At 42.5% G+C, this 18071-nt stretch overlaps 1 protein-coding gene across 1 annotated transcript; it reads right to left on the bottom strand.

The window, feature by feature from the left end:
* Positions 1 to 4555: 4555 nt before the first annotated feature.
* On the bottom strand, positions 4556 to 18024 carry FKTN (fukutin). The gene is made up of 9 exons (XM_048291930.1): positions 17852 to 18024; positions 16509 to 16568; positions 14404 to 14607; positions 12726 to 13003; positions 11851 to 11983; positions 10127 to 10256; positions 8879 to 9012; positions 8534 to 8661; positions 4556 to 5496 (listed from the first exon to the last, which is right to left on the bottom strand). The coding sequence occupies exons 1-9, from the start codon at positions 17954 to 17956 to the stop codon at positions 5283 to 5285; spliced, it is 1386 nt and encodes a 461-aa protein (XP_048147887.1). The 5' UTR covers positions 17957 to 18024; the 3' UTR covers positions 4556 to 5282.
* Between the last annotated feature and the right edge of the window lie 47 nt (positions 18025 to 18071).

An 18071-nucleotide genomic window follows, 5' to 3' on the forward strand; every position in this document is an offset into this window, starting at 1 on the left:
GAATGGAGCTGGGAAGGGTCTGGAGCACCAGGAGTGGCTGAGGGAGCTGGGAAAGGGGCTCAGGCTGGAGCAAAGGAGGCTCAGGGGAGACCTTGTGGCTCTGCACAAGTCCCTGACAGGAGGGGGCAGCCGGGGGGGTCGGGCTCTGCTGCCAGGGAACAGGGACAGGAGGAGAGGAAATGGCCTCGAGCTGTGCTAGGGGAGATTCAGGTCGGGCATTAGGAGGAATTTATTCACAGAAAAGGTAATCAGACATTGGAATGGGCTGCCCAGGGAGGTGGTGGAAGTGACAGTCCTTGGAGGTGTTGAGGAAAGGCTGGAATTAGCACTCAGTACTCTGGTCTGGTTGACAGAGTGGTGATTAGTCCCAGGTTAGACTTGATGATCTCAGAGGTCTTTTCCAACCTACTCGATTCTCTTACATGTATTTATGAAGCTCACAGAGCAAAACAACACCAACCAAGAACACTTCAAGTCAAGCCAAAAGCCATACTGACATCCTTTTTACCTATTTAATCTTCTCTCCCTTGTCTGTGCTGGGACTGAGACACAGAAGTGCACTTTTCTTCCCAAAAGGACACCTCGTTTTGTAAGAGTGGAGGCTACATCGCACTGCTGCGGGGGATGTCAGACCCTGGGGCTGAGAAGGCATGCTCCAAGAAATAACACCTCCTCTTCTTCCAAATAATGCACAAGAACCCACTGTGTCGCTTAACTGGGTGGGTACAGGGGTATAATCTGCTCACCTCTCACCCCAACAGAGGGATAGGGAGGAGAATCACGGGAAAAAGGCCCATAAAACTCATGGGTTGAGATAAGAACAGTTTAATAACTGAAAACAAAGTAAAATCCTAATAATGCTGATAATAAGAGCAATAATAAAGCAAGAAAGCCGAAGAGAAACAAGAGGTGCACAGTTGCTCACCACCCATAGATTGATGCCCATCCCATCCCCAGCAGGGATCAGCCCCCTCCCAGCCAACTCCCCCAGTTTACACACAGAGCTTGATATTCTCTGAAACCCTTGGATTGTTCAGCTCACCTGCCCCAAAGGCTTCTTATGCACCTGCCCATTGGTACCGCATGAGAAACTGAGAAGTCCTTGATTTACAGTGAGCATTACATAGCAACAGCTAAAACACAGGCACGTTACCAACGTTTATTCTCATGCTGAATCCAACATCACAGCAACACACCAGCTACTGAGAAGAGCACTAACTCTGTCCTAGCTGAAACCATGACAATAAAGAAAATTTTGCCCAGCGAATAAGGCACCAGATGTCTGGTCAGTCATGGAGGGACCCCTTTCTGCATGACACAAGTGTATCTTGGCTTCCCAAAATAAAATAATTAATTAAGACAAACCACAAAAAACCCCTCCCAAAGCCCAACAGCCTGGCCTGGCTCCTGTCTTTACCAGCTGTTACCTATTTAATCTTCTCTCCCTTTCTGTGTTTGTTCAGAAATCCCTCTTCAAGTGCAGCTGGAAAAGGTTGTTACCAACAGGCGACCAAGCCTGAATGCTGACAATGTGAGATGATTACAGGAGCCCAAAGAGCAGACACACAGATTTTTCTACAGAAAATGCTCCTGCTGTCCCAATGGGCTCCTGAGACACTGCTCTGGACAGTGACAGTGATAAAGAAGGGGTAGTATCAACTCCAGAAGAGATGCCACACAGTTCAACAGTAGCTCCTCGTGGAAGCTGCTTTTGAAGTTTTGACTTTTCTGACAGGAAGTGGCTGGGTAAAAGGCACTGTAATTATTTGCTTTATGTCAAAGAGAGCCACTTGGCTTATCCTGGTTTTGAAGTGGAAGGAACAGAAATGGCTGAGCTGAGGAAACACAATGCTATTAAGCAAGATTATCAGCTGGTGTAAACCGTCTGTTGGTGCCACTTTACCAAAACAGCTGATGTAGATCAGTGAAAACAAGCACTGGACAGACTTTGACGTCCTCGCACATCATTTCTCAAGTTCCCTTATTCTGTTCTGCAATTCACAGTATGATAGAAACACATGAAGAGGAAGGAAGGAAGTCTGAGCAGTGAGGTAGCTGGCCCTGAACTCCTGAACCGCTGTGTGAACTCGGAGAATTCTGCTGGTGAGTAATAAAGGACAGAACCACATCCCTGGGAGCCACTGCACTGTCACAAGCCAGTCCTTGGAAGGAAGGTGTCTGTGTTGTTACACATCTCGTTTATCTGTGCAAAACACACAGTTGCAGTGCACGGTGCAAAGCAGAGACTGATTTTCTCCTAAGCTGACAGACTTTAGACTTCTAGAGAATTCCAAAGCAGCAAAGGGTGCAGGCTGTTCAAAACTAGCAACCAGCATCTCCCAGACTCTGCTTCAACAGCAAGGGCATAACAAGATCAGCTACTACTTTTTGACCTGGACAGCAGGGAAAGACTCATCCATACTTCCAGGATCCTCTCCTACCTGCCTCACCACAGTTTTGCCCATCTTCCATGTCTGAGGTTAAAAGGGCAATGTGGTGGAACAGACACAGGCCCTTCTGTCAGAATAATGGTCCTGGACAGGTGAAAGGTGTCAGCATCTCCTTCAGACCCTCCCTGCCCTGTACAGTCAAGCATTGTCCATCCCATGATTGTTCAGCAGCCTCAACTCTTTTGTTGCAAACAGTCACATTTTTTCAAGTGTTCAAGATGCTGCAGTTTTCTCTCATTTCCAGTGGCAATTCACCATCACTCCTAGCATGAGCTCTAGTGTCTGATTCCAGAAATAGATCCTTTCTTAAGCTTGTGTACAAATGATGATTCCAATTTCCACTTTGTAAAAGCAGAAAGTTGTGGAAAACTGCTACAGAATCATGGGAAATAGGAACTCCCTCCAGATGGAAGATAAGATTAACTAGACAGTCCTTAACTGCACTCAGCCTTGGCTGGCATTTACCTGATGTGTTCTTAGAGACCCCCAAAGTCATAGGTTTTACACATTTCCACATGTAAAATACTCCAGTTTCTATGCAGGTGGATCAATTTGCATTCCTCCCATTTACTTCTATTTCCTACCACCCATGGATAGGGAGCACACACATCCCTTCCTTTTTTTATAACCATCTTTTATGGCTTTTGAACATGGTCTTTTTATGGTCCCTTCTCTTCAGGCAATGCTATTTCTTCGATCTTTCCTTGCCATTATTCTGGAGCTTTGAACACTTTTCCATCTTTACCAGCACATAAATAACATGAAAAACCTTGTTTGCTACAGTAAAGTCAAGGGACTCCGCATATGGCCACTTAAGACCATTAGGAGAATTTAGGAATTGCCCTCCTCTGCAGACCACTTCCAAAATGAAGGCAGTTAGTAAGTTAAGAAGGTAACACAGAATTAAGAATCCATTTCAGGTGAGGCAATTCTGGAGAACCTAAAAGGAACACACCTCAATCTGTCTGTTCCTGTGGGAATGGTAAGGCTTCAGCCTCCTGCTGTGCCTTCAAACAGCAGCAGTTCTATGATGTTCACACCTCTCCTTGGGACCCAACCTGCGTCCAAGCAGGAAATCTGTGGCTAGAGCACTGCACAGAGAGTGACAGGAGATGTGCAATGTGCAATCTGTTTGTGCAAGTAAAGGATCCTTTCCCCTACATGTGGGCATCTACTTTATTCTGACTATTTATTGAAAAATAAAAGCTCAAAGACAAGCAGTCAATAAGCAGTGTAAGAAACATTTCAGGACTTTCCTCTGTGCATTATGTCATGGTAATTGCAGTGAAGTCTGTTAAATGCTGCCCAAGATGACCAAACAAAGGATGAAACAGCATCTTGAGTTGCAAATTAGACTCCCCTTTTAATGTGTTAAATACACACTTGAATCTTCTGAAGAGAAAACATTTTAACCTGAAGAATACCTTACAGGTATAATCACCCATTCAAGACATCCTCCCTTTCAGGGACATGCTTTTTTTTTTTTTTCCCATCAGTCTTTTCATCTACACAGTCAAAAATTGACAGATTATAATTTTCTGAGAGCATCTCTTCTTTCACTCTTAAACATTTATCACATCTGAGAAACTCGCAGGCTTACTGCATGTTATTACACTGCAAAGTTCAGGACAACAGAGTTTTGAACATGGAAACCACAAGGACATTCTCTTTTTTTTTCCATCCTAAGAAAAAAGTACCAAAAAATTCTACCTGAGAAATTATCCCCTATGATGTTGTGGTTACTTTAGCAAGTGAATCGTGTTAGCAGGAATTTACATCTCTCTCTTCTTAACCAGGCAGAGCTAACAAAGTTACCATGCAACTCCAAGAGCCAGCCTGACAAGTTGTTGCCAGAAGCTGAATAATTTACTCCAGTATTTCAGTGGCAGGAGAAACTGAAACTGACAGGACTGGCAGGACTGCTGCTGCAAATTTCATGAACCGTTGGTATTTGTACACATTTCTCCTTTTCCTTAGAGAGAAGACTCTGTTCTGTGAAACAGAAAACTATGAATAACCCCCATTTCTACCTACTTGCAGGAAAGCAGGGATAGCTGTAATTTTCTAAAAATCAGTCAAACCTTTTACAGGGAGAACACGAGAACTGGGACATTAAACCAGACTTTTATTTTTTTTCATGGGGAAGCCATCCCAGCAGCATGCACCTTCACATTCTTAGAGAAGAAAAGAGCAAATTGAAAAATGTCCAGTGTGGATAGTTTCTCCTTCCATTCATTTAGTGTTACACCATTACCAGATACCTCCTAGATGTAAAGCAGGTGGTCCCATGGCTCCTGTGCAACAGAAACATTCCACTCCCCAGAGCAACCCCTTGCACATGGTAGGGATGTATCAGTCCCAAATCAAGCACATCTGAGGTACTCGTAACTCTGGTGTTTTGAAGTTAAACAGTCACACAATCTCCATTGAAAAAAGAGGAACTTCTCTGAGATTCTCCCATCCTAACCTTCTCTCAAGCTTGAGAATTGAACAGTCTGAAGGTTTTGATGATCCCAGGAATGTCGAAGCCACCTGGCCACTGTTTACATTTAAACAGTCAACTGCCCGTAAGTCCACTGCAGTCCTCTCTACTCCCTTTGTGCAGCAGCTTTCCTTTCAGCTTCCCTTCCCTCCAGTTGCTTTTCATCTTCTCCTTTAACCACCTGGAAAAAGCACGATGAAGTTGAAGAAAATACCTGTTAAGCAAAGGCAGGTAAATGTCTCCTTAGGAAACACACAAGGCGTTACAAAGGGAACAGATGTCAATGCCTTTGGGCACTGGGAAATCACAAAGTGACAGTTCTGGTGACAGACTCTGTCAGCAGCCAGGGATCAGTAGATTTGGATGACATCATCCCACTCATCAACAGGCCAGACTCCATTGTCCTGCACGTTGGAGGGTGAACTCTTCCAGTCCCACATCTTCACCGGCACCTTCCACTCTGGGCCGTAGTTGGCCTCCACATACTGCAGGGTTTCACAGGGCACATGGACCTTGAGCTCCACAAATTCAGTCCAGCACAGAGTAAACTTGGGAAAGAGATACCTGTGCCAGAACAAAAGGGCATGGTCACTGGCAGAAGGCTAGAATGCATCTCTAAGTTCAAGGAGAAAGCAAGCAGCTGCAGAGAGTGGCCACGTTACATTTATACTGTTTTTTCTCCTACACAGTGGACAAGGGTGTTATCAACAGTAACGGGTGAACATTTGCCTCGTGTGCTTAGGAAGGAGCATTTCTAATTCTTTTGTTGCTTGTGCTCATATCATTCTGCCACCTATAGGTTAGACCCTGCCAGTTCCAAACGGGATTTAACAGTGACCGTTTATAGAAAGGTGTCAAGAGGGTGATACATGCTTACAGCAGTGGCAGTTCACAGGTAAATTTCGCAGCTTCACCAGAATGACATCCTATAGAAGTATCAGAGTTGAGGTGCTAAACAACACCAAAGTCTACCTACTATTCCTGCAGAGGATCACTCCCACTTCTGAAGTTCTGAAGACTTCCACACACAAAAAAAAAGTCATCCTAAAATTCCTTTTCACAGGTTAAAATGAAACCATAAGCGCTTTGTCCTTTTGTAAAAGGTTTGTGCATTTGTATGATGAACTAGAACTGCCTCCGTGTTCTTGCAAGCATGAAGTGAATTTTATTTCTAAGGTCTGAGCAAACAATATGAGAAATAAAATAATTTTGCTTTATGCCTTAAGTGGAGGGAAAGAACAAAGTGATCACGCATTTTTTGTATATATATCCAGAGACTACTGATTAAACTAAACTCTTACACAAAGTCCTCTCTGTTAAAAACCTACAGAATTAACTCACTTTAAGGATTAAAGCAAACAGCGTGGATTTGATTCCCAGACTCAGTTTTTGTAGATACTCATTTTCTGCTGGAGAATGCAACTGTCCAGTATTAATTTTGCAAACAAGAAGCCTCAACTGTTGCTACTCCAAGACAATATCAGGAGGACGCATATGCTTGTGTCAGGAATGCTGAGGAAGTGTTTGTGCACATGGAAATAAATGTAAACCACACAGCCAGACTGTGAGGGTTAGACACCAGCTCTCCAAGGAAACAGAGGCTAAAAATAACTCTGAGAAATATTTTAGGGACTCTATGAGAAATGCTTTAGTTCTCCACCCTTTTAGATGTATAGAAAGTACGCCTGTGCAAATATTTAACTTCCTGAAGAAAACATCTTTTACCTTTCAGTTTTAATCTTAGAAGAGAACTCCTACCCTTCTCCCTGATGATCTAGTAGCAATCAACATCTCTACTACATAATCAGCTGGTGAGATTTCTTTTAAATTGCTAGAGTGGATTTAGAATTCAGCATGACCAATCACTTCTCTTCTGACTGACCTCCTCACTTTTGCCTCCCTCCAAAATTCTAATAGGGCTGAAGACTGAGCAAAACTGAGGGTCATTCTGGTGTTGCACATATTCAGATTAATCACGCCAAATGCTCTCACATCTCACAGTAACAAAAGCTGGATCTCTTTTCTACTTTCTGAGGATGTGTTTGGCATTACTTGGGTAAGGATTCTGAACAGCTACGTTCTGTCCTGGCTCAGGGCTTTTATGGTGGTAAACAAGCAGTTTTTCCTGCTCCTTTTCTGTATGCATCAAACTAAGAAACACCAGCTCAGAAAAAGAGGCTTGGCTTCCTTATGATGGTATGCCTAAGCAAAGTTATTATCTGATTCTCATTGAACTAGAAAGCCACGTTTGGTACTTTTAAAAAGCTACCACCAAAAATAAGTATGAAGCTACAAGAAAAGGAGAGAGTTTTGTGAAAGCTGGAGTTCCAAAAGAGCTGTAATATCCAATGATACAGAAGCTGGAGTTTAGCACATGGTCACATTTACCCCCTAATCTCATGTCTTGGACAAGTCATTACCAAAGGAACAGGGGAAAAACATCTCTCAAGTATCCAAGGTTTGATGCTACAGTGGAATTTTGAAGGAGCATGTCAACTCCATTGGCATGGAAACAGCAACGGCAATTTAGATGCAACAGAAGCACAAAGAAAAGGAAAGGAATTTATTGGTCAGATTGCTTTTCAGAAAGCATCACACAAGAAAACTGGAACTGCTGCTGTATTCTAAAAAAAAAAAAAAACTCTGCTACACAGCACATTTTCTGTGGGGATATTCCAAGAGCTCTTCCTTTAGTCCATTTCTAAATGTGCCTTTTGAATCTGGTTATCAAAGTATCTTTCCCAGTCTTTATTTATCACTTCAGAACAAAGATAACGAAGACAAGGATTTGGACATTATCTCCAACTGGATGACAGTGCTCACTAAATTCTCATTAGCTATATATGAACAAATACATTTCAAGCAAAATATGAAAGATAATGAAATCCTATAGAAGCCCAACAAGGTTTTCAACTAGTCTACAGCTATCTCCTTCTGAGTGAAGTTGGGTGATGGAAATAAATCTAATTGTCAAAACGTATATTCAGTTTGCTGAGTCGATTAGGAAGCTTGTTTGCTGATTTAATACTGAAAGGGGTAAAACAAGAAACATGGGATCCTATTCAAAATTCCATTTCCAGAACATGAAGAGTAAGGCCTGCAGGAATCATCTGCTTTGCTGTCACAACACTGCAGCGAACCCAATATTCCAAATTGCTACCTCAAAATCCCAACTTGTGAGTTTTACTGTGCAAGAAGAGTTGAGGCTTTTTGCCATAATATTTCTTCATCAAGACAGAAGGATTAATCTTCTACTGCAAAATTAGGTTTTGCAATAAATACTGTTTTAAAGGCTTTTTCTCATCTTGGGTGTTTATGTAACTGGGAGCCTGTCACAGTCAGATAAGATCTGTCTGATACATGATACACCAGCCCTGCTCTTGATTTCACAAGAGATCTGCCATTTACCCTCTAGTAAGGCACAGGACTGTTCTCTCTCTGCTTCACTGGTCTCAGAGTGCAGAATCTCCACTGATTCCCCTCTGACATCCACATTTCCACAAAGAGCACAGACTTTGCTAGGCAACAGCACACAAAATGCCATCAGTAAAAACTAGCCTGTTCAATTTCTTTCCTATTAGTACTATAAATCAGCTCTTACTTAAATTTCTTGCCCGACTTGGCCTGAGTTCCTCCATTCCATATGTGGTCATCCTCTTCATAGAAGAAAAAAATATCAAGTTTCACATCATCTTCTCCCTGAAAGGAGAGTTCCAAGCTGTCTTCCACCTGGAAGACAAAAATACACACTGTATCTAACATAAAAATACAAAGCAATTTGTCAGCAGAAAACAAAATTTATTTTCATGAGATATACAGGGTGAGTTCTATTCTAACTGAAGAAAACACACTAATTCTGCATTATTTTTAAACACTTCTGCAACTGAACTCAAAGTTACAAACCTACAGAAAGACACACGGAGTAAAATGTTCATTATCTATGTACCTTGCCAAATTTGTGCTTCAGTGGCAACCCAGCTTTCTGGAAGGCTGGAATGATATCTGCTTTGTAGTCCCTTATAAAGATTCCCAAATCCACATCTTTGCTGTGAGGAATGACATTGCACTGTCTATACCAGCCTGTGGGGGAAAAAATAAACCAGAAAAATCCCAAAGTACTTAATTCAGGAACATGAATTCAACAGAACCAAAGCAACACAAAAATGAACTGTCCTAAGATCACCAGGCAGAAGTCTTTGGCTGAGGCCATAAACAAGACTTCTGCCTTTCTTTAGTATGGAATGAATCACATCAAAGAAAACAAGTATTACTGCACTTATAGTCATCTCTCTCCTCTCAGAAAGCCAAGAATGCAAGAGAAAAAAAATATAAAATATCTTCAGTTTTCTAATTTAAATGCATTTATATTAAAAAAAAAAAAAAATATTCTTTATCTGGGCCCAAAACTAATCAGCAATGAACAGCTACACAGCCACAGCTGTGCTTCTGATTTCCAACTATTGTTTTATACTGCATCCAAAATGTTAATCATCTTTCAGTCACCACTGCAAAGCAGAGAGACAAGAAGTGGGACACCCTTTTGTCTGTTTCATTAAGGCAGCTTTTAGTAACTGCTCATTCAGAAAATTATATTCCCTAGGATTAAATAAATACAAGCCAAATGTGCACACACGAGTTTTCACAAACTGTTTCAATAACAAAGGAATCCTCACCAGTGATAAGACACTACTTCTACCTTCAGCAGAACTGAAAACTTGCATTACCTACTCAAATGCACTATTTTATTAAAAGTTTGTTTTTTAAAGAAAGTAAATAAATGTAAACTGTATTTTAGAAGTCAGTGATAAGCATCAAATTGCATGGGAAGTAAAACAGGGTTAGAGCGTACATGGACAGCAGAAATATGTGCTCATCATTGCGTTTTCCAACTGGCACTTCAGTGAATTCCACGTCACACAAATTAGGGAACTGTTGATTACTTCGCAGCAGTGATGAATACAACACAGGTAATTGCTAACAACACCAAATCCTTCACTGGAAATTTGCCCAGCATCTCCACGGCCCAGATTTCTAAAGAAAAAGCTTTTTTTCAGGAGCAAAAAGGCCTATTTCAGTACAGTTATTACCTTCCAACCCAGTACGTTTGGCCTCTGCTGACATCACAAGCAACGGAGGATGAAGTGTTTAAAGTTTCAGATGAGTTTAAAAACGCAACACAACACAAATGTTTTACCGAGACACGTTCCACTGCTCAGCCAGAACTTTACTCCCAAGTTATTCAGTGTCAGGGCAGCCAGATGAAGCAAGGATTTTGCCTTTTTCCTGAATTCCACTGCATCAAGAGAGGCATCATCAGGATAGAGCTGCAAGGCAAGAGTAAGGAAGTTACTTGCCGCTTCATTTTTCTCACCATCCTAGGAGAAAAGGATCTTTAAAAATTTATTTAACTAATACCTGTTTTCACATACATAGCCTATTTTCAGAACATGCACTGGAATGACAAGTTAAAATCAAAACTCTGAATCACCAACCTTCCTTTTTTTCCAAATCATCAGAATGCAAATTAACAGTAGACTAGAATAAGAAAATAGGTATTAGACACTGATTCTCAGCACTTGGCAGCAACACGGGTGAGCCCTTGTTCTGCATATGCTGAAGTCAATTCCCGAAGTCCCAAGGGGAACACATGGACAGATTCAGTCCCTGCCAGCACATCAAGGCTTTTCCAACCTCCAGAACTCCATGATCAATTTATTTGGCGCCACCAAGTGACAGAATTGGGTGTTAAGTTTTACGGGAAACTGCCAAGGAGAAGAAACTGTGAGAACACAAAAATCTTCTAGACGCAACTGCAGCAAGGTCTGCTGTCCATGCAAAGCCAAAACCATCACGGAAGCCTGGGCAAACACGACCAGTTCTAACAAAGGAACAACCACGCAGCTTTGTAAAGGATTCCTTTAAGAGCTTTAGGGCAACAAGCAGCCAAAATGAACTTTTCAAAACAGGTGCCAGCTGCCTATCTCAGTGTCAAAGCTCCAGCAAAGTTCAAAAAACATTCATGGGCACATTTTCTCTGCCTGTGGTGATTTCTGCCTGGAGACTGAAGTGGAACATACTTTCCTGTCTTTTGCACATGAAGGGACAACACATGGATGCCCTTGTGACCCTCCTGCTACACAAACAGGGATCTACAGCCTACTAGACTGAACAGGAGTGGTCCTCCCTTTCCCCAGCACCTGAAAGGCTGAGGAATGGAGCCTCCAGTGTCCTTTTCGCCCTTCCATGAACTCAGAGATGGCTCAGATTCAGTGGCCTGACTCTAACTCTGCAGTCTTAACTGTGAACTCTTGGTCAGTTTATATCTCGTGCCTTTTTCAAGTTAGGACAAAATGCTCCCCACACTGCAGCAGAGACTTTTTTATCTGCTAAATCAGGTAGCAAAATTCTAAAAATAATTCTCTGAATAAAACATTAGCTTACACAGTCAGAAAAGCAGCTAAATAAGCCACTTTGGAATGTGACCATTTCAAATACGCCAAACGAGGAATATGGAACTGCAGGACATGGCTCAAAAAATGTGAAATGAAACACTACTCAAAACTTTGAAGATTGCCATAAGGAAAGTTTTCAGCCATGAAGATACAGAAGATCTTAGTTTTATTTACATGAGATCCATTTAACAGTAAGGCTGTGTAAGAACTATGGATATGTTGGCTCCCTCTTGGAAAAAAATGTGCTTACAAGTGAAAAAAAAAAAAAGGCCATGATCTCCAGGTAAAGTTCTGCTTTCATTACCACTTAGCAAACTCTTTGGAACAGAATCAAGGATTGTATTCAGCTTTGTGCATGTGAACAGTCCCATTCAGGTCAAAAAACACCAGTGAGCTGTTCTTAGGTTTGGGTCAATCAGTGAAAACACACATTTCATCGCAGAGACACCACCTGGTTACCACTAACCTGAAAGAAAGCCCGAGCTTCTCTGTACCTACATTCAAGAAATCTAGAGTGGGACATCTCCTCTAGAAAACTGGACGGATTTTTTGGAATTTGAACTTTTAAGTCATCAATGGAAACAAGCAGAAGTTCTGGCCTGCAAGGAAAGAAAGATAATACATTACCCCATTTAATTCCTTTACAAACCACACGGCACTTTTTCCTTTAACTTGGGTTATAGTCTTAATGCACACTACTGGCAGTGATTCCGCTGTCCAAATACAGCCAAAACCAATTATAAACAAAAAAAGCAACAAGAGCTTCAACAAATTCCCTATACATTTCAAAATTTTGTTTAAAAAGAACTCCTACACCTCCAAACCCCAAGTTAGTCTGTCAGATCATTGATCGCTTTACTGACTCATGACTTGAATTTGTTCAAAGATGTTGTTCAGTGCTTTCTAAAATTCAGCCTGTTTGGTTGTTTGAGATGCACTTAAGAATCAAATTTTACCCTGTACTTTGAGGCTATTTGCTTTTAAAAATTAAAAGCTGTTCAGCCTTCATAACGATTGAAGTGGGATTATTTAACAGCTTACACAGTTTACTTCAAACGTGTAGGCACATATCCCATACAGATTCCACATTTTAAAAGGACGAAAGAACGGGATCAAATTAAGGGAAAAAGTTTAACAGATTTCTTTTGACCTGTGAAACATCTCAATACTTTCCTCATTTTCTCAGAAACGATGTTCTCAAAGTCTGCACTTTTGGAGTCTGAATCCCACATGAGCTGAATTTTATAACCTGACTTAAGGAAAGAGAATAGTTTTACACACAAAGGAAGTCATTTTCGGGGTGCCACGATGACTTTCTCCTTTTCCCTGTTGTGAACTCACTTTTCGTACGCTCCAGGGTAGCGACCAAAGTGGAGTTTCCGGAAAGGCACAAACTTTCTGTCCATGTGTTTCTTGAGTCTCAGGGGTCCGTGCCAGAGGAAATTGCCACTCCTCTCATAGAAGACCACCAGGTGAATGGCATGGGATGCCAGTTTGAATATGTAGTGCAAGGGAATTTCCACCCCAGACAGGTCATCCATCCCATCCAGGCGGGGGTCCTTGTTTATGATCTTTAGCCACTGGAACCCCATCTTCTCAGCAGTTCTAAAAAGGCCCACCTGAAAATGGGAGAGGCAGGAGGCAGAGCAGGCTAAAGATTAGAGAAACCAAAACTGAATGCTAAATGCTTATTATTAACTCACACCATTCCCCATTTCTACTTTTTAATCAGACTTCAGCACAAATGAATCAAAAATTTCTAAGAGCTTGAAGACCAGCAGCCACAAGCAATTCCAAACACCAATAAAACAACAAATAAAGGTTGTAAGCCATGCATGGATTGGGTTTGTTCCTTGCACCCTACCCTGCATTCTCAAACTATTCTCTGCAATTATTCTTCTACCAAACTTGGTGTTCCTAAGTCCTTAAATACCAACACCACCATGCAAAATTGATTACTCCAAAACCTTCTTTAGTGGGGCAAATATAAATCTCGCCAAACACTGAACGCTGCATTAGGTAACAGGCTTTCATATTTCCACAAATAAAGGGAATTAAATTCTGACTGATTAAAAAAAAAAAACAGAAAACCAGTCAGCATCTGAAGAACCTTTCAATTTCCCCTCTTGAAATGTTTTGTATAAGCATATCAGCTTCTCCTCTGAATCATACAGAAATTATCACTGAGACACAACACAATGGGGAGATGGATTTATCTCAGTGTGCTGCCACACAACTTTATTCTCAGTTTCTTGAATTCCTTCACAGCTATGAGCAAAACAACTGCCCGATCAGGTCCCAAGTGACATCCCTCTTCACTCAAGTTCTTCAGTGAAATAGTCACAGACCATTTCAATGTCTTCTGCTTTTTCTAATTTAAAAAAAAAAAAAAAAAAGAAGAAGAAAAAAGGTGTTTACCACTGGTATCTTTAGTCTGTATAAATTAATCTAATAAATATTTCCAGACTACACTTAATTGATGAAATAATTTTGGATTCAATTTTGTCCTTCATCATGCGCTACACCTCTATTTTTAACACACGCATTAAAAAATCTCCTAATACCACAGAGCAGCAGTGATACCAACACCTTGAGTGAAATGGTATTAAGTACAAGGATGTGCTAAAAGAAATGTAAACCAGCAGACTGTGATAATTTTTCCAGACTTGTCACATCAATACCTGCATTTTCTTCTTCATAAGTTCCCAAACTCCAGATTTGTAACAGCTGCACCTACATTACATGTAGGCTCAAGGTTCTCCTCCTTCCTTTCTTTCCTCCTTTCTTTCTTTCCTTTTGGCATGGACTCTTACTACAAGTGATTTTCTGAATATTGCAGACAGCCTCTAAAAACTTTTAGCTATAAATGACTCTTACTGTATCCAGGCTAGTAAATGGGTAACTTTTACTTTAAAACATAGATCCCTCTGCCTAAAATATTACCACCACATGAATTCAAACATGAAAGCAATACGTCACAACATCAAAGAACAGCACAAATGTGAAGACAAGCACTTACTTCATGTTTCCATGTTTTGTCCAGCAGTGCAAACGTAGTGAAGTCTCTTGGAGCACAGAAGTACTTGCATTCCGGGCTGAGGCCATCAGGAGAGCTTCTGATCTGCTCAATGTCTTTATCAACCAGTCCCAAAATCAAAGGATCGATCAAATACACTGGAATATTGTGACTGGATATTAATCCTAGGAACTTCCTAACCACATGCTGTTTGACAGAGGACAGAAACACATCTTTGCATTAAAACTCTTTAACAGAAAGAAACCCCAGCCCACTGAAAGAAGAAAATCTTATCTCCCAATACACATCCTCTGAGTGTACACTTCACTTCCATGAACAGTTGTGAGACTGAGTGAGAAGGCAGGATCAAGTGCCTCACAGAATTTGGATTCTGGTCTACCCAGGGCACTCAACACTGCATACGGTGTTAAAAGCTGTAGCAAAAGGGTTCTGTGCCTGATGCAAGGAGCTATTAACTTGGTCCAGTGCAGAACATTAATCAAGCACATTTAAACATCCATGGTACACAGAAGCCACTTACAGCAGTCACAGTCACCCTGCTACTTAAATGTATTCAACTGTAAAATTTAAATTTAATGATTTTAAAGCTCTGGCTTCAGACAGATGTGAAAACACGAGGGCAGGATGTGGGTCAACAACAGAGTTTTGGCAGCAGCATTACCTGTGTAGTACAGGCAGAAGCAAGGCCACCCTCACAGTGATTTCAGCTACATGGAGCTGAAAGGTAAGGGATGTGCTCGTATTACTTCTGTGACTAAAACTGACACACCAGACTGATGAACAGGAAAAAAAACTGGGCAAAAGTACCTGCTTCCCCTTCCCCAAGCCATCAATACTCCAAGAAAACAGATGCTTTCAGTTGAAACTTAAATAAGTCAAAAAACATAAATAATGGTAGAAAGACATGACCTTGATGCCAAGTCATCATGAGAAATGTCTTCAAATTTATTATTTTGGGCACATCACTGCAGGGACTCTGAGGAAAGCCTGGAGTGCAGTAGGTCCCTGGCAGGATCATGAAGCATCCTTTGTCACAAATGATCTCGTAAGAGCAAGTTAAACCTTTAGAAGAACTCTTCCCACAGACTGGAAGCCCCCTGTGAACATGACACCTCACACCTGGTAGGCAGCTGCAAGGGGTGTCACCTCCAAGGGCTGTCACCTCCAAGAATAGCAAGGCATTCCTGGCACAAGCAAGCAGTCCACAGAGCAGCTAGTTTGGATTATTTCCAGGGACAGCTCTTAACCAGAGCACCTTCCCTCTTGCTCAGCAGAAACCAGGCCTTTAAATGGCCATTCTGCTAATTAGCAACATTGCATCCAATCGGAAAGGCAGCCAGCTCCCAGCACATCCTTCTCCTTAACCATCTGTGCTGTTTGTCCACTGGGAGATCAGTTAACAAAAGCCTTCTGCAAAAGTGTTTCCAAACAAGCCCTAACTACAAATATGATAACGGAGCTTCTGATTCCCCAGGGTGGGCGTTCAATCTCGCAAGCCGGAAGCAAGACACAACAAACAGATCCCATTTCCAGCACCTAATGGCACTCCCAGCACTGGTCATGAGGGCTGGAATGCAGAAGCTGGCAAATGATGAAATGTGACTTTTTCCTGCTTGGGAAGAGCTTTACGAGCCAGCACAAGCAGGCAACACAGAACAGTGAGCAGATTAAACACCTGGAGTGGGCAAAGGAGGACTGGGCGACCCAGGACCGTTTCAGACTAACAAAGAAGCTGCACGGCAAACCAGCCAATCTTTCCCATAGTCAGCCTGAAAAGACACAAAACCCTGGATCAACACTTCTGTCTCAGAAAGAACAAGTGTTGCTTCCAGAAACATTAACAACACAACTGAGCACTGCACTGGCAAAGGTTGTGAAGCTGTAACTGTTTCTCAAGTTTACTTTACACTGATGTTCTGATACTCTCTTTACCGAGCAAAGTTACAAAGTGTATCTCTTTGTCTTTCAAAGCAGAAAGTGCCCAGCGAAGAGTGAAGAGAACTGGACCCTGAACTGGCAGTTCCAAGCGAGTTCTCTCTCTCAGAGACTTGTGGAAGAGCTGCATGAACCCGTGACACTGTACATACCCATCGAGTGCTGTCTTGGCCTGACTGGCTTCCTCTGACTTTGGAAAAAGCTGCTCCATTCTATAAAAAAAACCAAAATAATAAGAAGGGGAGGAGAAGGGAGAAAGAAACCCAAAATTTTGGGTGAATCCTTGCTTTCTTAACATGACATTCAGGGGGCTTTATCCACTTTATGGTTAGGGCTGGGGTTAGGCCTCTGGTCACTCAGCTACAGCACTGAATGTGAAATCATAAACAACTGCTCTGGCTTAAGTATATTTAGAAGGACAACACAAGCCCCAGGGACCTCCAGATATGCAAGGATTGCATGGTGAGGCCTCAGGTTTCCAAGTCAATGTGCCAGTAAATGTAAAATAGGAGGATGACAAACCCTGTCAGGCAAATACCACAGGGGCAAAGACAGCAGGGCTATGCCTCAGTCCTTCCAGGTGTAATCCTGGACAACTCAGTTTTAAAGACAGCATATTCACGTGAGAGTCAAGGCAGCTCATGGCTCAGCTTCTGGCTTTTCAAAAGCACAAAGAATTTCTCAGTTGTTGTTTTAACAATCAGAAACGGTGAGAAGGAAGTCGAAGGCTGCAGCAGCACCTGTCACTGACATTGACTGCACTTAATAAGGAAAGAAAAGCCAAAAACCAAGTCAGGACACTTTGAAACCTACACGGTTCTTCTGTAAAAATAAAGGGAGTTCCTTTGTTGAGTCGGGGTTGCAACTGTAAACTATGAAGCCAGCAGAGGATTTAATTTACTGTAACATTCACCTCTTTTGCTGTTACCGAAAACCGTCTGTCTGAACATTCCAGGTCAGGTATAAAAAGAGGAACAAACAGCATTCCAGCTATAAAAGCAGGATTTAGTCTGTGACATCCGGCACATTAAGAGCACTGAGTCACAAAGCGCTAAGACGACTGAAGAAAAAATTGGGATTTCTCTCTGCAACACCAGTGTCGGAAACCCTGCAGTCAGCTGATGCTGTCTTCCTTCGGCAGAGCCCTCAGACAGCGCTCGGTTCGACTTCGGCGTCAATAAAAATCACCGAGCAACGAGAGTTGAGGGTTAAAAGCCGTGGCGGCTCCAAGCTGGCGGGGGCATCATTCCCTCCAGGAGAAAATCAGATGCCCCTGGCTGACACAGTGACTTGGATACCAGACTGGGAACACAAACCCGACTGTACCGGTGACACCAGACACCGGCCTGGGCTCCCCCGCCCACCCTGCCGGCGTTCCCAGCGGCTCCAGGGAATTCCGGCGGCAGAGGCAGAATTCCGGAATACATACAAACGCCCATACAGCGCTCGGCGGGGAAACGCAGCCAGACGCGGGGCAGCACGCTTCCTCTCTTACCTTCTGCGACAGGTAGAACTTGTAATAGTACAGCTGGAAGAGCAGGAAAACCAGGCTAGTCAGCGACAGGAGCGCCAGGACCACGTTCCTGTTGATTTTCTGCATCAGCGCCCGGGCGCTCCGGGAGCCGCTGCCCGGCCGCCCTCACCGTGATGCGGCGTCACGCCGGAAAGCGCCGCCGCAAAGCGCCGCCCGCCGGCGTAAAACGCCCCCCCCCCGC

The sequence above is a fragment of the Corvus hawaiiensis genome, chromosome Z (genome assembly GCF_020740725.1).
Source record: "Corvus hawaiiensis isolate bCorHaw1 chromosome Z, bCorHaw1.pri.cur, whole genome shotgun sequence".
In the NCBI taxonomy this organism is placed as follows: domain Eukaryota; kingdom Metazoa; phylum Chordata; class Aves; order Passeriformes; family Corvidae; genus Corvus; species Corvus hawaiiensis.

Coding starts and splice junctions, on each gene's coding strand:
- FKTN (XM_048291930.1), bottom strand. CDS start 17,956: ATGCAGAAAATCAACAGGAACGTGGTCCTGGCGCTCCTGTCGCTGACT. Junction 16,569..17,851: donor AGTTCTACCTGTCGCAGAAG/GTAAGAGAGGAA, acceptor TTTTTTTTATAG/AATGGAGCAGCTTTTTCCAA. Junction 8,662..8,878: donor TGAAGCACAAATTTGGCAAG/GTACATAGATAA, acceptor TTTGTCTTCCAG/GTGGAAGACAGCTTGGAACT.